The sequence below is a fragment of the Giraffa tippelskirchi genome, chromosome 2 (assembly GCF_054371585.1).
Source record: "Giraffa tippelskirchi isolate mGirTip1 chromosome 2, T2T-mGirTip1v1.2.pri, whole genome shotgun sequence".
NCBI lineage: Eukaryota > Metazoa > Chordata > Mammalia > Artiodactyla > Giraffidae > Giraffa > Giraffa tippelskirchi.
The window spans coordinates 235,027,284-235,050,652 of NC_137276.1; the positions used below are offsets into that span (position 1 = coordinate 235,027,284).

At 47.4% G+C, this 23,369-nt stretch overlaps 2 protein-coding genes across 51 annotated transcripts in view; both read right to left on the reverse strand.

The window, feature by feature from the left end:
* The window catches only part of TBC1D5 (TBC1 domain family member 5), a 589,150-nt gene that overhangs the window by 32,899 nt on the left and 532,882 nt on the right, over positions 1-23,369 (reverse strand). For all 50 annotated transcript variants that reach the window (XM_081573339.1, XM_081573355.1, XM_081573315.1 and 47 more), the window contains one exon: positions 19,416-19,579. In XM_081573339.1, the coding sequence (XP_081429465.1) occupies positions 19,416-19,579 (164 nt within the window). The remainder of the gene's footprint in view (positions 1-19,415; positions 19,580-23,369) is intronic.
* LOC145539372 (uncharacterized) lies at positions 2,338-6,522 on the reverse strand. The gene is made up of 2 exons (XM_081573378.1): positions 4,707-6,522; positions 2,338-4,575 (listed from the first exon to the last, which is right to left on the reverse strand). Exons 1-2 carry the CDS (start codon positions 5,328-5,330, stop codon positions 3,688-3,690), a joined length of 1,512 nt encoding a protein of 503 aa, XP_081429504.1. The 5' UTR covers positions 5,331-6,522; the 3' UTR covers positions 2,338-3,687.

The following is a 23,369-nucleotide window of genomic DNA, read 5'->3' on the forward strand; positions in this document are numbered from 1 at the left end:
ACTCCACTGCCTCTCATAACTTTTATTGAGGAAATAAAAGAAGATCTTAGTTTCTTATCTGATTTTAGTCTTTTGGCTCTGATAAGGCAGAAGTTACCCACTGTCCAGTCATGACTAGTAACTTTCTTTGCAGGTGAGATTTCAACACAGCCTCGGTTCTCTCATCTGAAAAATGGCCGATAATTCTAGCACTGACCTCAGAGCATCTTTTGAGGATTACAGGTGCTAATACAAGCAACACGGCCGAAGAGCAGAGCACCCGCGTGGAGGGCATGTCCCCGTCACCCACCAGGAGAACACGTTCACACCAGGGCGTATCTGAAGCTGGCTTTATCTACAGAAAACCTCACTTCTGATTTGGTGTTCCATGAACCTTAGACTCATTCTTTTCAGCATTTAATAGGCATGAATGTCACCTGGAGAAGTCTCATTTAGCAGGTCTGAGTGCGGCCTGAGCCTCGGCACTTCTGACAAGCTCCCGGCGGTGACCACACAGCTGGGCCAGGACCACGCTCCGAATGGCGGGGAGTTAGGTTTACTCCTGAACACAGCTTCCAGCCCCTCTGGGAAGGTCGCGAAGCACTTCACTACGTCCCTGCTCTAGGGCGGTTTAACAGATGGCCGTGTGGTTAGATGCCCACTTGGTGAGAGTCCAAGAGCCCTCTTCTCAGCGTGGGTGGGCTACAAGGGGAGAAGCAGGGTGACAGCCTCCCAGGACAGCTCTCCCAGCTAGCTGCGTCCAGGGTGGCCTCACCGTTAATTCTGTTCGAAATTAATCCTTACACTGTTAGGGATCAGTTCATTCTGCCGTACACAAAAATGCTTATTTTAAAGCCGAATGTGAGATGATTCTGTTGGGTTATGCATGCTCTCTCCTGTAACTCTGATAAACGGAGGCTGAGTATGAGCATCAGAGAATAAAGGATGCTTTCCAAACACAAATGTAATAAAAAGAAAATGGTACTCCATGTTCATAATCTATGGTGTTTGAATTTGCTTAAATTCATCCCAGATTTTCTGAAGATATTTTAATAATAAGTAATATGATTGAATTATTAAATAACATGATTAAGTAATATTTAATTATTCAATAGTTTTCAGAGATATGCTTTTTTGCCCATTACCATTTCAACATTGTGAGCTACTTTAGTCTAACTTTGTCCTTCTGGAGGTTGATTACAAAAAACAACAGTGTAAACAGAAAAAATAAGAATGATGACAGAAAATTGGATCATGCATCATAAATTCTAAAACAGACTGAAAAAACTTACTTTCCTGAAATAAAAATATTAGACATTAAAATAAAATCTTTAACTAGGGCATCCTCACACAGGTGAAAACACAAGAAGAATAAAACCATACTTGCATAGTTACAAACCTTAGTATTTGCAAAAATCCTGTTACTACTCTTTTAAATAAATAATCGTATGTGTATAATGGGTCTTAGGAATTTCCTAGCCTTTAAAAATTCAAAAGGTAGAAAAATGTTAGGCACAGTTGTTAAGGCAACTGCCTGTTTTCTGAGCATTTAAACACTTAAAGATCTCTCCTAAAAGGGAGTGTATTTGGCTAATTAAAGGGCGTTTGTGGGGAAGTGTCCCCACCTTCATGCTGTGTCTTTACAGGAGCCTGACCAACCTTTTGTGACCCAGCATGGTTCTCTCCTCCACCATGCCAGTCAGCACAGATGTTAGTCTGTTTATCAAGGGTTTCCCCCTCTTCTCCTAAACGTGATCAAACCAACCGATGCAATCACGCGGCCAGCACGGGGGCCTCCAGCGGGGCTTCTCACAGGGCCGCTGGCCGGTATCACCATCCGTGCGCTCCCCTTGCTGTTTCCAGTGCCGAAGGAGGCGTCCGCACAATGGCTGACCCAGATAGGAGGGCCACGGCCAAGCCTGTTTCTCCTCAGCGAAGCTAACTGACCCGTGTGAGGATGCAGCGCGCACCACTCTCTGGGCTAACTGACCCCCGTGTGTCCCATCAGGGACGAACAAAGAGCGGTGTCTCGGGCAAATACCAGCTGAGGATCAGGCATGCTTAAATACTTGAAGTCACAACTGGTAAAAGGAACTCAAGTGTTGGGATGGCTTCGATGAACACAAACATTACCAATTCTGAGACTTTTGGAATAAAAAAAATATGAGACTGGAATAATTGTCTAAATTACTGGCTTATTTACACACCTATCACACTTGAAAATATTCTGTCCGTAAAGCTAACTTATAAAACCCCCATTTCTCACTGTGTACAAACAGTTCTTGATAGTTTTCAGATACCAGGTTGATGAATGCCACTGGGCAATGAGGTGACTTTTTTTCTTCCTAAAGATTTTCCTTTTTTTGAAGTGGACGATCTCTAAAGTTTTTATTGAATTTGTTACAACATCATTTCTGTTTTATGTTTTGGTAATTTGGCTACGAGGCGTGAGGGATCTTAGCTCCCTGACCAGGAACTGAACCTGCACCCCTGCACGGGGAGGTGAAGTCTGAACCACTGGGCCACCAGGGAAGTCCCAATGAGGTGACTTTTCAGGCTTCAGAAAAAGGCCAAAAAAAAGTCTAAAGCATCTGAGTCCCGGTGCCGCACAAAAAACCCTCAACAGCCTTCACTCATTCCTAGATACTTACCAAGTGCCAAACAGTATCTGGCATAGGAGGGACTGTTACAGACACAATAAATGTAAGGAAGAGCCTTATATTGATAACTAAATACGAGCAGCTCTCCAACAGCAAAAGCAAAGGAAGCCCCTGCAGATAACCCTGGACACACCTGTCTTCTGAGGTTAGGGGACGGACTCTGGACTCCGGACTCTGAGCTTCAGTAGGATTACAGCGGCCTCCTGTAAGTGCCTGAAGCTTCCAAAGGGCGGCAGGGAGGCTCCGTGGGACAGAGGTGCTTGGGCAGAGACCGGCAGGAACTCGAGGACGTCTGTGGCCGTGTGAATCATTCTGGTCAGAAGAGACAGTGTAGAAGAGCAGCCCAGGGGTTGAGACGGCGCTCGAAGGCCGGGGCTCGGAGGGGAGCTCGCGCGGAGGCTGCGCTGGGTGAGGGTGCTGAGGGTCCTGCAGGGCGCACCCCCAGACGGATCCCGGGAAAGGAGCCCCCCAGAACTCTGCCGAGGGTCCCACAGGGCGCGCCCCCAGACGGATACCAGGGAAGAAGCCCCCGCAGGACTCTGCCGAAGGTCCTGCGGGGCGTCCCCCCAGACGGATCCCAGGGAAGGAGCCCCCACAGGACTCTGCCGAAGGTCCCGCAGGGCGCGCCCCCAGACGGATCCCGGGGAAGGGGCCCCCCAGAACTCTGCCGAGGGTCCCACAGGGCGCGCCCCCAGACGGATCCCAGGGAAGGGGCCCCCCAGAACTCTGCCGAGGGTCCCACAGGGCGCACCCCCAGACGGATCCCAGGGAAGGAGCCCCCACAGGACTCTGAGGGGGACTCAGACGCCGAATCAACACTCAGTGAGAAAGCTGGGGCTAGAGACACTGGGGGTGGCTACAAAAGAGTAGATGTATGTATGTGTGTAACCAAGTCACTTTGCTGTGCACCTAAAACTAACACAATGGTGTAAATCAACTGTATCCCAATAAAACCTAAAAAAAAAGGACTTATTCTAAAAGTTCTCATTAGCAGCATACTGTTACTGGGCAGAGAACTGAGAACAAAAAATTCGTAAGTGCAATCTTTTCATATTTTCCTTTCTTTAACCCAACCAAACTCAGAAGTTGCGCGGCACACCCAGAGGAGAGTCAGTTCTGTTAAGATGTTTGTACTGAAGATGTGAGTTTGTTCCAGCGAGACTGGTGGGTGAGGGAACATGGCTGAGCGTGAATCCCAGCTTTGCCTGTGCAGGGCTACACCCACGAGAAACACAAAGTGAACGCAGAGAACTGCGTGCAGCTGGACCCAGACACCCAGGAAGACAGGGTGTACACACGCGCAAAGCTGGACCCAGACACCCAGGAATACAGGGTGTACACATGCGCAAAGCTGGACCCAGACACCCAGGAAGACAGGATGTACACACGTGCAAAGCTGGACCCAGACACCCAGGAATACAGGGTGTACACATGCGCAAAGCTGGACCCAGACACCCAGGAAGACAGGGTGTACACACGCGCAAAGCTGGACCCAGACACCCAGGAATACAGGGTGTACACATGCGCAAAGCTGGACCCAGACACCCAGGAAGACAGGATGTACACACGTGCAAAGCTGGACCCAGACACCCAGGAATACAGCGTGTACACATGCGCAAAGCTGGACCCAGACACCCAGGAATACAGGGTGTACACATGTGTGAAGCTGGACCCAGACACCCAGGAATAGAGGGTGTATACATGCGTGAATCTGGACACAGACACTCAGGATTACAGAGTGTACACACGCGCAAAGCTGGACCTGGACACCCAGGAAGACAGGGTATACACATGCGCAAAGCTGGACCCAGACACCCAGGAATAGAGGGTGTACACATGCGCAAAGCTGGACCCAGACACCCAGGATTGCAGAGTGTACACACGCGCAAAGCTGGACCTGGACACCCAGGAAGACAGGGTGTACACATGCGCGATGCTGGACCCAGACACCCAGGAAGATAGGGTGTACACATGCGCGAAGCTGGACCCAGACACCCAGGAATAGAGGGTGTACACATGCATGAAGCTGGACCCAGACACCCAGGAATAGAGGGTGTACACATGCACGAAGCTGGACCCAGACACCCAGGAATACAGGGTGTACACATGTGCGAAGCTGGACCCAGACACCCAGGAATACAGGGTGTACACATGCGCGAAGCTGGACCCAGACACCCAGGAATAGAGGGTGTACATATGCGCGAAGCTGGACCCAGACACCCAGGAAGACAGGGTGTACACATGCGCAAAGCTGGACCCAGACACCCTGGAAGACAGGGTGTACACATGCACGATGCTGGACCCAGACACCCAGGAAGACAGGGTGTACACATGCGCAAAGCTGGACCCAGACACCCTGGAAGACAGGGTGTACACATGCACGATGCTGGACCCAGACACCCAGGAAGACAGGGTGTACACATGCATGATGCTGGACCCAGACACCCAGGAAGATAGGGTGTACACATGCGCGAAGCTGGACCCAGACACCCAGGAATAGAGGGTGTACACATGCACGAAGCTGGACCCAGACACCCAGGAATAGAGGGTGTACACATGCACGAAGCTGGACCCAGACACCCAGGAATACAGGGTGTACACATGCACGAAGCTGGACCCAGACACCCAGGAATAGAGGGTGTACACATGCGCGAAGCTGGACCCAGACACCCAGGAATAGAGGGTGTACATATGCGCGAAGCTGGACCCAGACACCCAGGAATACAGGGTGTACACATGTGTAAAGCGGGACCCAGACACCCAGGAAGACACAGAGTGTACACATGCACACACTTCACGCGCCTGTTAGCAACCTGGGTTCACAGCATGCGTGGTGAGCAGCACACATGACCCAGTCTGTCAGGCTCCAGAGGACTCTCCTCCCATGACTTCATCACGACTCACGAGCTGAGACCTCCCCTACGGTCACTTCCCCAGCCAGGCTGCAGGTGTCTTTCAAGGTAAGGGTCATATTTATTGTACTGTTTGTTCATATCCATTTTAACATGTGTCAGACCACCTAAGTCCCTGCTGCAGGGGTCACGGATGATGTTTCTGAATGTTGCTCCCAAGCCCGTTTTCCCCATGGGTCCAGGGGTTTGCAACGCTTCTGCACAGTGCGGTGTTTCGGGGGAACACATAAACTGCCTCTGACAAAAGTGTCACGAACATTCCCGTTCCTTTGAAGATGAAAACACTCATGATGATCAAATTGATTTATGCTGCCACAGGAGTAACTAACTGCCTGTAGAACAGCTCTGGGTTGGAGACCAGGGCGCAGGCGGAACACTGAATGAACTCTGGCTCCAGGGCGGGGCAGGTGCTGCTGCTCCTACCCTTCACCGCTGGCCTCTCCCACGGGGGCCTTGCGGCCAGAGGCCTCCTGGAAGGGGAGGCCAACCCAGGCCAGGGCCTCGGAAGACACGGAGGAAGGGCCTGCTCTGAGCAAGGCAGCACAAAGGGTGTAGGGAACATGGGCCTGGGAAGGTGTCGATGAGTTTCGACATCATCTGCCTCAAACCTCGCCTGCATATCTGAACAACCCAGGAAGCTTTTAAAATTACCAAGATCCAAGCCCCACCAGAGAGATTCTGATTCAGTACTTCCAATACTGGTACTTTTTAAGCTCTCCAGGTGATTCCAGGTGTAGCCAAGGAATGAGAAGTTCTTTGGACTTATTTGAGCTAATAACCTGTTGCTATTTGGATCAGTTTGAGTCAGGATTTCCGTTACATTCAGCTGAAAGCATCCTAAATGATAACACCTTCACTGGAAACAAATGCAAAGCCCTGCCGTGAAACAGTCTTTATATTTATCAGTCCACCTCAGAAACTTAAATCTCAGTTCCTGGCAAAAATAATTAGGCCTGCTCATTTTTGTGAGAAAAAAAAAAATCTTGTACTGACCCAACCTTCAACTCTAATTTGGAGACTTTATCAAGGATATCAAAAAAGGAGTCCAGTCATAATAGAGCCTACAGATGGTGACTCTGGTTATAGATACTGAGAGAAACTCAACATCCATTCATCCTGGGCGGTAAATAGCTATTAATAGTCTAGCTGGATGATACTAAAGTTTGCTGTCTAGACATGAATTTAAGACATCTATAAGTGTTAGCATTATTATCTAGTGGTTTCTTGCTGGTTTCATTCTTATTTTCTTCAATTTCATTTTCCAAAGCATTGCTCTTAATATTTCACAGAATATGTATTGTTATATGATGATAGATGGGTAAGACATGCATGTGGAGTACACAGACATGCTCCAGCCCCAGAGGACTGTCCAGTCTAGACTGAGCACCTCCCGAGGGGAAGCGATGTCACAGTTCATTCTGAACTGATTGGGGCATGACTCTGCGTGCTGGGACCTTGGTCAGTTTCTGGGCTGTGTGGTGGTGGGTGTGTGTGGGGTGCAGGGCAGGTTAATGGTATCGATTACCAGCTCTTTCCATTCCTTGTTAGTGGAATCCTTCAGATAAGTGAGGGCACCCATGAAGGAACCCAGGCATGCACTGCAAGCTTTCATGGCCTTGCTGACAATTCTGTCCTAGCTGTGGATGGCCTCCAAGAGGACAAAGGTGAAAATGACCCAGAGGGTAGAGGGGTCACCTGTCAGCCTTCCTAGATGGTAGTTTGAGAGCCTGCTCTATTGTAGGGAAAAGGTATTGTCAGAATGGGTTCATTTAATAAGAGAACCTCAAGCTTACCTCCCGTCATGAGCACACCAAAATCACAACTAACTGCTGAGCTATCATCAATAAAAAGACTGGAACCTACCAAGAAAGAGACTCTACATCCAAAGACATAAAGAAGAAATCACAACAGGATGGCAGGAGGGGGGCACTCGAGAGAAAACCAAATCCCACATCAGCCGGGCGGGCGACCCAGACCCGGGAGGAGGTGAGACTGCAGCAGGTCTCCCCCAGGAGTGAGCGTGCGAGTCCCAGGCCGGGCCCCAGTCTGCGGACCAGCGTCCGGAGGAGGGGCCCCCGAGCACTTGGCTCTGCAGGACAGAGGGGCCTGAATGCAACAGTTCCACAGGGCTGGGGGAAGCAGACTCGGCTCTGGGAGGGTGCGTGTGGAGATCCCGGACCGAGTAGCGACCTCATACGGGCCTGGGACAGAGCTGGGTACTGGTCTCGGTGGGTCTCTGGGGGAGAAGGCGGGGGCTGGAGGCAGCTGTGACTCACGCTGGGGACAGACAAGCGGGTGGCAGATACATCGGAGACTATTCACTTTCAGGGACTCCTGTTGGAGGCTGACATCTCACTCAATTCCTTAGCACCAAGAGCTGGCCTGGCCCTGCAGCCTGTAGGCTCCAACAGGGCAGGGACAGGGCCCCATCCATCAGCACACAGGCTACCTGCCTAAGTCTCCCTTAAACACAGCAGGCCTTGCCCACCAGAAGGCTAGGACCCAGCTCTACCCATCAGCGGGCAGGCACTGGTCCCTCCCACCAGGAAGGCTGAAGGAAGCTCTAGACCAGCCTCACCCACCAGGGGGCAGACTCCAGGAGGAAGGAAACCATGGTCCCGCAGCGCACAGACCCAGTCCACCAGCCCAGGCCAGACACTGCCCCGTGACCCGCCGGCCCTGGTCCTCGGGAGACGGGAGAGGAAAGAGGGGAGCACGGCTGGGACACAGGGCATCCCCGCCAGCCGGCCACTTCCCCAGGCTCAGGAAAGTTAAGCGCCCTCCCGCAGACATAATGATGCCAGTGGAAAGTGACACAAAACGAGATGTCAAAGCAAGATGTTCTAGGTGAAAGAACAAGATACAACAAGCCTTAAAGCAGAGCAGTAAGAACGTTAAAGGTGAAACAACAACTGGAAAATATGACCAAGGAAGCCGGGAATCAGCCTAGTCCACGAACAAACGGTAGGGGTGAGGGAAGAGTGCCCCTTCCATAACGAGTTTTCCAGGTGATACACGATTCTTCATTCTTTTCTCTCCCTTTCCAATGCAGCCCGTAACTTTTTAGAATTTAATGGAAAGCTCCTTTGTTCATGGCGTATTATCATCATGCTTTGAGTTACTGCTCTTTAAGTCTCTATCAACTGACCTAAGTAACTTTGGAAAATGTTGTTTGACTAGAAATGATAAGGCTATAGACAGAACTGTATTAAGTTGGTGACAATTCCCAGGGAAAGGAGGGCTAGGTTTGCCATCAGCTTAAAAAAAAAACAGGAAGTGTGGGAACTGGGTTATATTATTTTCTGGTGATCCACGTGGCCAAGGCTTTTTAAATCCTTCAGCCACACGGAAATGTCCTGACTGAGAATGGTTTTGGTGGTTGCTCTTTTTCATGTATTTTACAACATTTGCTCATGACCAATTGTACTTCACAAGCAAACACCTCAGATGAAGGTCAAGTGTATATAAACAAATTTTATTAATCTAATCAAACAAAATTATGACAAAGTAATCAGATGCATTTGTAATGATAGACATGCTTATTAAGAGGCTTAATAAAGCATGAACGGTGAACTCTCTGTGCAACAGATTATGTTTATTATTATTTTTATGGTCAAGTGAATTTTTGTTTTTCTTCCCTCATCTTATTAGTTACTGTGTCAATGCTAGGAAGTGTCCCCAATCCATCTTTTTTTTTTTTTTAATCATCACTGCCACAAAATAGGAAGGTTCTGACTTTTTCCAACACCAATAACCTTCTCTGGGGGCCTTTACTAACCCGTGAGGTGAGGAGCACTGAGCTCTGCTTAGTCGCTCGGTCATGTCTGACTCTTGACAGTCGCACGGACTGGGGCCCGTCAGGCTCCTTTGTCCATGGGATTCTCCAGGCAAGAATACTGGAGTGGGCTGCCATGCCCTCCTCCAGGGGATCTTCCCAACCCAGGGTTTGAACCCAGGTCTCCCACATTGCAGACGGATTCTTTACTGTCTGAGCCACAAGGGAAGCCTAAGAATGACAGGAGTGGGTAGTCTATCCCTCCTCCAAGGGAGCTTCTCCACCCAGGAATTGAACAAGGGTCTCCTGCATTGCAGGCAGACTCTTTACCAGCTGAGCTACCAGGGAAGCCCTTTCTAACCTAAAACATGCTTTTAATTCAATTAGGAAAAAAGTTACCTCCTTTGGGTATAGGACTTGGGGTATGGACACTCCCTCTGGGCAGAGAAACGGGCCGTGCCCCGACTCAGGCTGCCGCTGGGTAGGTGCAGCCCCCTCGCCCTCAGCAGGGCTCTGGTGAGCGGCGCCCAGCTGCACGGGTGATGCCCGTCTCTGCTCCCTCCTCCCCTGCGAGAGGCATGGGCTCCCTGGTGCCCACAGCTTGCACGAATGCCTGACACATGGGCACCTGGGAGTAGAAGACTGGGTGGCAGGGAGACAGCAGGGCTCAGGGAAGAGGCGTCCGGCCTCTGACCGAGCCTCTGGGCACCACAGCTCTGACGTGGTGGTGCTGCTGTTCAGCTGCTCAGTCGTGTCCGACTCTGCGACCCTGGGGACTGCAGCACGCCAGGCCTCCCTGTCCATCATCAACTCCCGGAGCTTGGCTCAAACTCATGTCCAACGAGTGGGTGATGCCATCCAACCATCTCATCCTCTGTTGCCCCCTTCTCTCCTGCCTTCACTCTTTCCCAGCATCAGGGTCTTTTCCAATGAGTCAGCTCTTTGCTGACTCGTGAGGAATAACCAAAAAGGTGTGACTTGCCCTTAAGGTGTCACGGCAAGGGGAGGGCCCCCTGACATAGAATTCCTGCGACAGGAGCACAGCCGTCCCTTCTGGAAGTAGAGCCCAGTGGATTACAAACACAGCTTCCTGGAAAGTTAAACGGAGGTGTTTCAAAGAGTAAAAGATGAGCTGCTAGGAGCAGAAGCCTTAGGACAGCGCACCAACAGCCCCTCAGTTCAGCCTCTGGCCGGGCTGACTGCCATCGCCCTCACCTTCTTCCACGCCAGGCACATGTGGACTGTAGGCACACGTTACTGTCCCCGAGGCAACGTGGCATTAAAAGATGAAATAAATGTCATGTTTCAGAAAGGTCATCGGAAGGAAGCAAATGTTGTCAATGACACATTTAATTTAGGATAATTCAAACCCACGGGAATTTCTGGCCAGGGATTCTAAATATCTCTAACTGCTTCACCGGAGCTCTCCCCAAACCATCGTCCTTGCCTCCGGGGCAGTGATCAGGAGTCTGGCCTTTGTGGAGATTATGGGGCTGCAGACAAATGAAGGAGGAAGAGGCCCAGCATGAGGAGACGAGTGTCTCATTCACCCCCAAAGGGCGCCATCTTTAAAGGCTTAGAAAGCGCATTAAGTCAAGGCTCAGCATTCCATGCCCTGTGGCTCTGTTTTCAGAGGCTCCTCAGAGGTTTTGGTTAAAAATAAACTTATTGATGCACAAAGATGTGAAAAGCTGGTTATAAAACCTGTTTTAACAAAAGTTAAACTTACACTGCCAGCCTCTAGACTGTCGACAACAGAGTGCTCCTCAGGACACTCCCTCCGAGGCTCACGTTTCTCTGCAGTGACCTTCCGTGGACTGGGTAAGGCAAAAAGATGGAGACAGAGGAGGGGACGCTCCTACAAAGATGCACGATCCATCTTCCCTGACCCTGAGCTGATACACTGGTGGAAAGACTTGCTACATGAGCATGCTTTATATAGCACCGAATGACAAACTAAATATGGATCAAATATATGAGTTCATTTTGGCTTTAAATTAAGATTCTATTCTGAGACTTAAAAGAAGCTAGAAAAACTGATGTTTAAGTTCATTTCAATAAACTACCTTAAATGGGAATGTATTTTAAATAGGATTGTACTTTAATCCATTTATCATCAGTATTACTGATTAAATAATGAGAGATTACAATGACATATTAATTGGAAAAAAACCTATAATTAGATACACTCTAGATGCCAGTTTTCACTTCCATCCAGAAGTCCATAAAAAGATTCATGATGATCAGCACTGTCCACATAATGTATCTTCTGGGGAAGATAGTTATATTACACTCACTGACTGAAGAGCAAATCAGGTAACGAGGAAAATTCTGACTATTGGGAGGGCCACTGCTCAACCTCTGTCTTCCATTACCAGGCCAACTCAGGCTGCCTAAAAACCCACAGGTGAAACACCACTGACACAACTGGCACTGCTTTAGGGAAGGATCTGATAAACCATTCTGGCAATTAATACTTCAGGGATAACGGATTCATCAAAAGTGTCTGGGAACCCATCTCCACCAGGTTCCACGCTGCCATGACTCCTCTAACCCCTTCCCCATGCTGACCGCCTTAAGGAATGGGTTGAGAAGCTGCAGTACATATACACAATTGAGTATTACTGAGCCATTAAGAAGGATGAAATAATGCCATGTGCAGCAATAGGGATGGACCTAGAGATTGTCATACTGAGTGAAGTAAGTCAGACAGAGAAGCAGAAGTATCACATGACATCCCTTATACGTGGAATCTAAAAGGAAATGAGACAAATGAACTTACCTACAAAACAGGATCAGACTCAGGCTTAAGAGAACGAACTTGTGGTTGGGGGATGGGACAGTTAGGGAATGTGGGATGGACATGTCCACACTGCTACACTGCAAACGGATAACCAGAAGGCCTCCTGCACCGCACGTGGAACTTTGCTCAGCGTCACGTGGCAGCCTGGGCTGGAGGGGGGTTTGGGGAAGAATGGATACATGTATGTGTATGGCTGAACCCCTTCCCTGTTCATCTGAAATTATCACAAAACTGTTAATCAGCTATACCCCAATACAAAATAAAGTTTAAAAAAAACAAAACCGAAAAACAGAGTGGGCCTGGGATTGAATTCTGCCCAGCCATTGAGGTGGGAGGGAGAGCCTGCTAAGGAACTTGCAAACAGACTTCTCCGGAAGACGGTGTGTGAGTGAGGGTTAGGGATGGCAGGACCGCTGGCTGGTTCGGTGGCAGCCTCCTGAGAAAAGTGACGGGGGCAGACTGGGGACCAGCCGAGCCACTGAGGGGCAGCGTGGGGAGCTGCGGACGCCAGGACCACGCCCTCCAACACCTGACCTGCCTCTCTGGGGGCTCTTGCTATCCGAGATAATGAGCGACAGATCTCTTCATCTGAGAGAGCACTTTCTCTTCTTTTTACCAAAAGCAACTTGGGACAACAATCCCAACCATCTTACTCTGTCAGGGGACATGAGGGAGGAGAGAGCAGCTCTGCATACAACGCCGCCTGCCTGTCCGCACCGCCTCCACCCCCCTTCTCTCCTCGGAAGTCACGGGGTCTGCACGTAGGGGACAAAGAAATGTGCGGCTGTGGTTCAAGTCTAATCTCTCACACGCAGCTGGTCTAGACCAACAAAGCCCGTGGTGGTCTGTCTTCTGAGTCCATCTTCCGCATTGTCTTTGCTGTTACACGGTACTGAAGCACCTAAGGCCTCTCTCGCTGATGAATGTTATTTTTATTTACTTTAATTATGATTTCTAATGTGTTCTCCCCTCCCCAGTTTCACTGTAAGCACCTTCAGTGAGACTGCTCTCTTATATCTGACATATGGGTATGCCTTAAATTTCAATATCTAGAACATGACCAGGGTAGATCAGTGATATTCAGGGTACCTGTACTTCCAGAAGTATGAGCCTGCTTTCAAATCTGTTTTCATTCATCTGATACTTTTTGCTATTTTGCTGTTATAAAGAAGAGATCAGTGACTATTATAAAAATAAATTCTATTAGTATGACAAAAGCATCTGTTCAGACTACCGCAGGACGATGATGGACGCCTGCAGGGGTCACAAAGACACAGGGTGGCGTCCCCAGCGGGCACTGAGCCCGAAGGCAGTGCACAGCTCGTTACACACCCTGCTTTTATGCACGGACTTTCAGCTAATTTTGATTTCCTGTGGCTTAGAGAGGATTCTGAACCATTTATAAGTTTAGATCTTTGGAGACTGGTATGTAATTATCACAAAGCACAGCAAAATGTCTTGCAGTTCATCAGGAATTTAGAAAAGATCATTTAATTGGCTAATGTGCTTAAATATTAGAACTTATTCACCTACACAAATCCATTTTAGAGTCTTTCTTATATTCTCTATTCTTTAACCTCAGCAAAGATATTCTTGGAAAACGACTTGGCAACAATCATAGAACATGACTAATGATGCTAAAACAAGTAAAAATTTATTTAGCAGTCGGATGAATGACCAACTAAAATAAATTTCTAGAAAACTAAGTATTGGATGTTATTTATATTACCACACAAAATAAAGCATGAAAACTTTAGTATCAAAACTGCCAATTTCCTCAAGACTGAAAAATCAGAGCTTTTTTAGTCTTGAGGAGAAATTATATCGCTTGGATAGAATTAGGTGAGACCTAAAGACTTCCAGGAAGCAAAGCAGAGGGAAAATCGTTTCCATGAATAAACAGCAACCCTCAGAAAACTATTACTACTGATGAAGAAGTAAGGTCAATTCTTAAACTTCTTACTGGTTTGTGCACCTTTCAGAAAAGTAGTATAATAATGTCTTTGATAAATAAATGGCACAAAGGTTAATGTGTTCCCTCCCTATAGACTTAGCTGAGTTTTGTGTTCTTTTATTATGCAACCAGATCAGAGGCACTAACAGGAGTACATTTAAAGCAGGTAGCCTACGGATTACAAAAAGTCTTTCTATAATACATACAAAGGCAATAATGAGAGTAAATAAGTTCTATGACCTAATACATGATTTTTGTTCAAAATACATCATACTTATATTGATGATGAAGAAAAATCAATTCTCAATGATTAGATTAGAAAGAGATTTCGTCACTTTTAGGTTGACAGCTACCACTAGATTCAGTTCATTTCAGTTCAGTAGCTCAGTCGTGTCCGACTCTTTGCGACCCCATGAATCACACCATGCCAGGCCTCCCTGTCCATCACCAACTCCCGGAGTCTACCCAAACCCATGTCCATCGAGTCGGTGATGCCATCCAGCCATCTCATCCTCTGTTGTCCCCTTCTCCTCCTGCCCCCAATCCTTCTAGATTACCACTAGATTATCTTTGTTTTAATGTCTGTTTTCAACTGCTATTTCAGCCTTTTGTTAACTGACATCAGTAATTTATCAACCCTGGGACACTTTAAAAGATCAACTGAGTCTTGAAATCTGAAAGGCATCATAGAGTTCATGGCACCAGGGACCCAAAGCAACAGATGTCTTTGCTTCAATTTCTGGCCACTTGCTGTGAGAGAAACTGGTGGTGATGATGATGTTAATGAAAAATTATTCTGAACTCTTCTGAGGACATGGGATATCCCGCATCACACCAAACAGGGTTGGAAATGACAGCAAAGGATGGGAGGCGTCTCATCACAGCTCCAGCGTCACTGGGACCACTCTGGCGGCAGCACTTGGCTCCCCGGGGAGAGCAAGTCTCAGCTCTGAACCTGAACGTGGCCGGCCGGCCGTGCTCCGGCCATGAGAAGCAACAGTCTCGGCTCACCGTGCCAGGAGGCAAGATGAGGAAGGGCTTGCATGGCGCCACAGGCCTGCCGCTGCCATTCCCAGCTCCCAGGACAGAGTGGGCCTCGGGGCTGACAGATCACTAAGCCGGTGCCTACAATGGGCACAGCCGGACTGATTAGAGGGCACGGACTAGCCATTATCTCCTAAAATTAAAACCTTTTACTTGGAAAACGATGGGCTTTCTCTTGAAAATTTGTCTACCCCCCACAAGTTAAGAAAGACATTAAATTTTGAATAATAAGGGGGCATTCTGTTTCTGGGTTCACAGCAGATCTCTGCAGAGAGCTAGACTTACTCTGTCTCTATTTTTGCTCAACTTCTCAGTTTTAAGTTACAGCCGCACCATAAAGGAAAAGTAGTTAATTGGTGTTGCGGCCTAACCCATATGCCACCAGAGTAGGACGGAACGCAAATCCAACACAGCTCCAGATGCCTCCTCACTCCTTAGTCCTCACTCCCGTTCTTCAGAGACATGCTCTTTGTACCGGCAGACAGCTCCTCTTCTAATCTATTATGCCAATACAGTCTATTTTTGTTGCAATTTTTAGTTATCGCTTTTAATCTAAACTACATATGTAACACTTTGAAGAGTCAAATGGCTCTACAAAGCTTGTTGTGAAAAATAGTTCACACAGCCCCACCCTCCACTTCCTGCTCTCCACGAGCAACCACTTTCAATTCTTTTCACTGTTTTTTTTCTCACTTTTATAGCTCTAGCTCATGTTGCCACATCCTGCTTTTTCTAGAGAGGACTACTCACTGATTTCCTAGATGGAAGATGTAGACCAGCTCTGCTGACCACCACCTGCCCCCTCCCCAGGCAAAGGCTCCCCACCGCCTTCTCATGGGACTGGACCGTGATTGACCGTCAACAGCTACATGAGAGGGTGCATACAAACTCCTGGCCTGGCTCAGTGACAGGGTTTATCAATACCTTTCTGTCTTTTCCTGTACACTCTTGGATTTCCTTTGGGGTTACCATCGTCTTGGGTTTTAATGGTTTCATTTTTGTAAAGTTACCCCTAATTCAAACTTAAAACTCACCAATTTGTTCAAGTATACTAGTCATTCTTCCAACTTCATTGTTTTAGAGAAAACCTTCTGACCTGCTCCAGTCCGGGCGGGCGGCCGCTCTTTGGATCTGCTGCCCACTGAGCTCTACATGCTCCGAGGACGCCCTGCACCCCCCTTCTGAGGAACCCTCCTGTCAGACACTCCGCCCCCTGTTCTCCAGGATTCGCGATGCTTGGTGTCTGTCCTCATGTTTGTGGAGCATGTCCTCCAGTGGATTCTGAGAATGGGTGCACGGGAATACATTTGCTTGAATCTTATCTGAAAGTTGCCTTATTCTATCCTCACACTTAATTAGCTTGGTGGGGGACTGATCCTAGGTTGGAAGTAACTTCCTCTCAGAACTTGGAAGGAATTCCTCCACTGCCTTACTTCTGGTGTTGCCATGCAAAATCTGTAGCTATTTTAATTGCTGATCCTTTGTTGGAAATCTTTCTTTTTCCCCAACTCTGTGTGTCTGTGGGATATCTCTCTGCTCCCAGAGTTCTGGCGGCTCTATAGTGGGGCTAATGGTGACCTCCTGGAGGATGACTTACGCCACAAGCCATGCCTCCCAGGATGGCAGCTGCCGGAGCCCCGGTCCTGCAGCAGGACCACTGCTGAGCACAGGGCTGCAGGAGACCCTCACGCACTCACAGGCTCCTGCGGCTCAGTCTCACGGCTCCTCTCCTGGGTCCGCGTGCGCACAAGGTCTTGTTTGTGCCCTCCAAGCGTCTCTGGCAGGTATGAGCTTTTCTTTTATTTATAAGGTAATGTGCCAAATTCTTCAAGCTAGGCTTCACAGTACATCAACCAAGAATTTCCAGATGTACAAGCTAGATTTAGAAAGGCAGAGGAACCAGAGATCAAATTGCTAACATCCGCTGGAACACAGAAAAAGTAAGGGAATTCCAGAAACACATCTACTTCTACTTCTGCTTCGTTGACTATGCTAATTAAAGCCTTTGACTGTGTGGATCACAACAAACTGTGGAAAATTCTTAAAGAGATGGGAGTACCAGACCACCTTACCTGTCTCCCGAGAAACCTGTATGCAGGTCAAGAAGCAACTGTTGGAACGAGACATGGAACAACAGACTGGTTCAGAATCAGGAAAGGAGTACGTCAAGGCTGTATATTATCACCCTGCTTATTTAACTTATATGCAGAGTACATCACTCGAAATGCCGGGCTGGATGAAGTACAAGCTGGAATCAAGACTGCCAGGAGAAAAGTCAATAACCTCAGATATGCAGATGACACCACCCTTATGATAGAAAGCAAAGAGGAACTAAAGAGCCTCTTGATGAAGGTGAAAGAGGAGAGTGAAAAAGCTGGCTTAAAACTCAACATTCTAAAAATGAAGATCATGGCATCTGCTCCCATCACTTCATGGAAAATAGATGGGAAAACAGTGACAGACTTTATTTTTTGGGCTCCAAAATCACTGCAGATGGTGACTGCAGCCATGATAATTTCTTGTAATGAAAGATGCTTGCTCCTTGGAAAGAAAGTTATGATCAACCTAGACAGCATATTAAAAACCAGAGACATTACTTTGCTGACAAAGGTCCACATATTCAAAGCTATGGTTTTTCCAGTATTTGTATATGGGTATGATAGCTAGACCATAAAGAAAGCTGATACAGAAGAATTGATTCTTTTGAACTGTGGTGCTGGAGAAGACTCTTGAGAGTCCCTTGGAGAATAAGGAGAACCAACGAGTCAATCCTAAAGGATATCAATCCTGAATATTCACTGGAAAAGCTGATGCTAAAGCTGAAGCTCCAATACTTTGGCCACCTGATGAAAAGAACTGACTCACTGGAAAAGACTCTGATGCTGGGAAAGATTGAAGACAGGAGAATAAGGGACGACAGGGGATGAGATGGTTGGATGGTATCACTGACTCGATGGACGTGAGTTTGAGTAAACTCCCGGAGCTGGTGATGGACAGGAGGCCTGGCGCGCTGCGGTTCACGGGGTCAGACACGACTGAGTCACTGAACCACAACATGTCTTCAGCTCTACCTTCACCCTGCTCCTAAGTTCCCACTGTTCCTGAGCTTCTAGGGGGTTTTACCATCTCACTCAAGTTGCTTCTTGGTTCTTCCCTCCCGTTGCCTTAGCATTCAGCATTCTTTGGCTGCTACGTTAGCTTCCACTCAACATCTGCTTTCCAAGTAACAAAATCTTGTTGCTGTTGCCTCCTCTACTGTTTCTTGTCCCTGGAGGGTTTTTCTCTAATGACTTTAACTGTCCTTGGAGTGGAGGTTAGGAGGAGCAGAGCTGACTGCTAGCATTAGCGCTGCCACCGTCAGATGGAAGCTGCACTCTGCTCCTGCGCACACTGGAGAAGCACCCCAGTGAGGGTGGTGAGCCCGTCCCCTCAGAGGGAAAGGCTGCTGCTTAAACTGCAGCTGAGGCGGCCGAGGCCCCAGGAAACTGCGGGTCCTGCAGTCACACAGACAGATCCCACGCTGTTACCCGGTCTATGAGCCATAAACAATCATCCCGCAGAGGTTCGACGGCCCCCCCATCTCAGCAGCCTTACTCTGCCGTCTGAGCGCCCTTTCAGCCACAGCTAGACCCCTTACAGGAAGCTGTCAGGCCTCACAGTTACATCCTCCTCCAGTGGGCAGAGGAATATTAGAATATCGTGTTGAATTAGCTATAAAATGTGATAAATATTCTAGTTCTTGTGAAGGTGACTTAAAATTTTTTAGAAACCAGATTTTTTTTTAGGTAGTTGATATGTACTAGCTATATGCTTTTGAGTAATGTATACAAATGGCATTGGCGGCTATCAATACAACATAATTTAAATATAACTTGCACAAATTTTAAAAACAATTGGTAAAATTACTTTTTAATTTTCAAGAAATACTTAAAGCTGAAAAAAAAAGCTTGGTCTGTTTAAAGTGTCTTATTCTATGGTTTGTTATAATGATAATTGTTACATTTTAGAAGACAACACAGGGTTTGACAAAAAAGGAGAAAAGAATGAAAATTTAGGATTCATCTTAAAGTGATACTATGTCACCCTGTTCCCATCCCAGCATAATACAGGCCAAAGCCTTAAAATATTACTAAATTATAATAATCAAAATATTTTTGATGAAATATTTCATTTGAGTCATAATGATTTTAAGAACTTTATAAAACTAGGCACTAAAAGAGGCTTTCACAAATGAGGCATTTTAGAGGAAAACGAAGAAGAAAAAGAAAACTGTCCTTAAAATACTTACAGATTCTTTTCTGCCCATAGTTTTGCTGTGTGAGCGCGATCGGGAGATGTTGCTGAAAAAGGAATCCTTCTTAGCAGCGGATGAAGGTGGGGAGCCAGTGAACTCTCTCCCTCCAGGCAAACTCTCAATGCTCGGAGAGGAACTGATGTTTTTAGAACTTTGTCCTAGAAGAAAAATTCAGTAGCAATAATGAAACACCAGATGCTTTCACTGCTACTGAATTTACTTTTAATAAATGATCAGTATTATGATACTTCTTTATGCACACCATCAACATAATGACTCCATGGAGTATTAGGATGCATGCATTTTTATGCATCAGAATAGCTACCCATTTTTTAAAACAATGAAGGACTGCTAGAGTTTTCTACAAATTATTCATACTACAATGGTCTAAGTGTGTACACATATTACAAAAATGCAAAAAAATCCAATTTCAGAAACCATGGATTAGATGGCAGGAGCCTCCCTTACTAATGTAATCACCCTTAATAATAGAAAGTGAAAGCTGCTCAGTCGTGTCCGACTCTTCGCGACCCCATGGACCATACAGTCCACGGAATTCTCCAGGCCAGAATACTGGAGTGGGTAGCCTTTCCCTCCTCCAGGGGATCTTCCCAACTCAGGGATCGAACCTAGGTCTCCTGCATTGCAGGCAGATTCTTTCTCAGCTGAGCCGCCAGAGAAGCCCAAGAATACTGGAGTGGGTAGCCTTTCCCTCCTCCAGGGGATCTTCCCAACTCAGGGATCGAATCTAGGTCTCCTGCATTGCAGGCAGATTCTTTCTCAGCTGAGCCGCCAGAGAAGCCCAAGAATACTGGAGTGGGTAGCCTACCCCTTCTCTAGTGGATCTTCCTGACCCAGATATCGAACCAGGGTCTCCTGCATTGCAGGTGGATTCTTTACCAACTGAACTATCAGAGAAGCCCTTCTGTTATTAAGCCCTTCTTAGGAGCCTGGTAAGGCTGCAGTCCATGGGGTCGCACAGAGTCGGACACGAATGAAGCGACTTAGCAGCAGCAGCAGTAACAAGAAGCCAGAAACAATTATGTGGCGATTATATTATTAATAAATTGAAAAAATAAATCCTCTGGTTTTATTTATAAAAACCTACTGGTTTTTCTAAAGAGGCTCTTTCATTTTCATTGATTGCAAAACAGGTACACTGCTATCCCCAGCCCAGGGGAGCAGCATCTGGAGAGGGGACAGGGTGTAGGCTCACAGGGCCGTGTCCAGATTGGTCCCCGTGTCGGAGTGGAGCATCTGTGACCCTCGCAGGGCCTTCCCCACAGGCTCCGGGGCGGTGAGGCTCCCAGACAGGAGCACGGGCTCCACAAAGTCCTGCTGGGTGCGGAGGACAAGTGAATGGGACCGGCTGCAGCCAGAGCCACGCAGGGCTTGTGGGTCCCACAGGGACACTTCTGGAAGGCTGTGATGGGGACTTAAGGACCTGGCACAGCCCCTGGCGTGCACTCACTCCTTCATTCATTCCTTCACCCACAGTAACGGAGGGCCTAATCATAAGTGCCAGACACTCAGGGGCAGAGAGAGACAGCAGAAACTAACCCGTCAGAAATCCCACTCCCCAAGGGGCTCAGTGCCCAGTGAGGGGAGACAGACATATACATCCAAAACACATGCACGATGTTACATGGCATTACATGGCAGAGAACATGGTGGGCACAAATAAAGCAGAAAAGGGGACTGAGAGTGTCTGAGGAAGGTGTGGCGTTTGAAACAGGATGGTCCGGAAAGGCATCACTGAGAACTGAGATGCAGGACATTTGGGCAAAAACTCAGAGAAGGGATAATACCAGCTCTGAAGATAATACAAAGGGACGGTATATGCCAAGGCCCCAAGAGGGCCTCAGTGGTTTGGAGGATCAGCAGAGCAGCCAGTGCGGCTAACGCGAAGCACGAGGGAGCGGGCATCCCAGCAGGGAGGGTCTGTAGAGTTTTGATGACTTTTACTCTGAGAAGGGAAGCCAGTGGGAGCAGCTAGAGGATGTGGGCAGGGGCATGACGTGACTTGACTTAATTTTCAAAGGATCCCTCTGACAGGTGTGCTGGGAACAGTTCAAGGGTGGGAGAGAGCAAAAAAAAAAAGAAGGCAGGGAATAATTTTGCCACTGCAAAAATCTAAGTCAGCCAACTGATCGTAGCTTGGTGGTGAGAAGTGGTTAGATTCTACACAAAACTGACTAGATTTACTGACAAATCCACTAAAGGTATGAGAGGAAGACAGGAATCAAGTGTAGCTACAAATGTTCTAAAATTAGACAGTGGTGAGAGCTGAGGACCTCCCATCCCCAATGCCCAGATCTGTTCTTCTTGTCGGTATTTTTTTTTTTTTTTTAGTGACTTCCCTAAACTAATTCTGTAAAGTCTATATTCCTCGCTTTGTGTGCCCCTGAAGTCTTTGCTTGGTTAGCTAAGTGGTGAGGCAAGGGACAGGAATTCCCTTTCCTTAAACACCTTGAACCAGCCGACTCAACCCCTGCTGGGAGCTCTGTGCCTGCGTTCAGGCAGTTTACAATTCAGATCCAGTCTTCCTTCATGTCTGTGCAGAGACTCAAGTTCACCTGACAGATTAAATGTTTCTTAGGTCAACCCTGGGCTTGTGCACAATCCTGCATATGTGTGGCCTTATAGGTTCCTAGGAACATGTTCAGTTCAGTTGAGTTCAGTCACTCAGTCGAGTCGGACTCTTTGTGACCCCATGGACTGCAGCATGCCAGGCCTCTCTGTCCATCACCAACTCCCGGAGTTTACCCAAACCCATGTCCATCGAGTCAATGATGCCATCCAGCCATCTCATCCTCTATCGTCCCCTTCTTCTCCTGCCTTCAATCTTTCCCAGCATCAGAGTCTTTTCCAATGAGTCAACTCTTTCCATTAGGTGGCCAAAGTATTGGAGTTTCAGCTTCAACATCAGTCCTTCCAATGAACACCCAGGGCTGATCTCCTTTAGGATGGACTGGTAGGATCTCCAGGCAATCCAAGGGACTCTAAAGAGTCTTCTCCAACACCACAGTTCAAAAGCATCAATTCTTCTGTGCTCAGCTTTCTTCACAGTCCAATTCTCACATCTATACATGACCACTGGAAAAACCATAGCCTTGACTAGAAAGACATTTGTTGGCAAAGTAATGTCTCTGCTTTTTAATATGCTGTCTAGGTTGGTCATAACTTTCCTTCCAAGGAATAAGCGTCTTTTAATTTCATGGCTGCAGTCACCATCTGCAGTGATTTTGGAGCCCAAAAAAATAAAGTCTGTCACTGTTTCCACTGTTTCCCCATCTATTTCCCATGAAGTGATGGGACCAGATGCCATGATCTTAGTTTTCTGAATGTTGAGCTTTAAGCCAACCTTTTTCACTCTCCTCTTTCACTTTCATCAAGAGGCTCTTTAGTTCTTCTTCACTTTCTACCATAAGGGTGGTGTCATCTGCATAGCTGAGGTTATTGATATTTGTCACAGCAATCTTGATTGCAGCTTGTGCTTATTTCAGCCCAGCATTTCTCATGATGTACTCTGCATATAAGTTAAATAAGCAGGGTGACAATATACAGCCTTGACGTACTCCTTTTCCTATTTGGAACCAGTCTGTTGTTCCATGTTCAGCTCTAACAGTTGCTTCCAGACCTGCATACAAGTGTCTCAAGAGACAGGTCAGGTGGTCTGGTATTCCCATCTCTTTCAGAATTTTCCACAGTTTATTGTGATCCACACAGGCAAAGGCTTTCGCATAGTCAATAAAGCAGAAATAGATGTTTTTCTGAAACTCTCTAGCTTTTTCGATGATCCAGCGGATGTTGGCAATATGACCTCTGGTTCCTCTGCCTTTTCTAAAACCAGCTTGAACACCTGGAAATTCACGGTTCATGTATTGCTGAAGCCTGGCTTGGAGAATTTTAAGCATTACTTTACTAGCGTGTGAGATGAGTGCAATT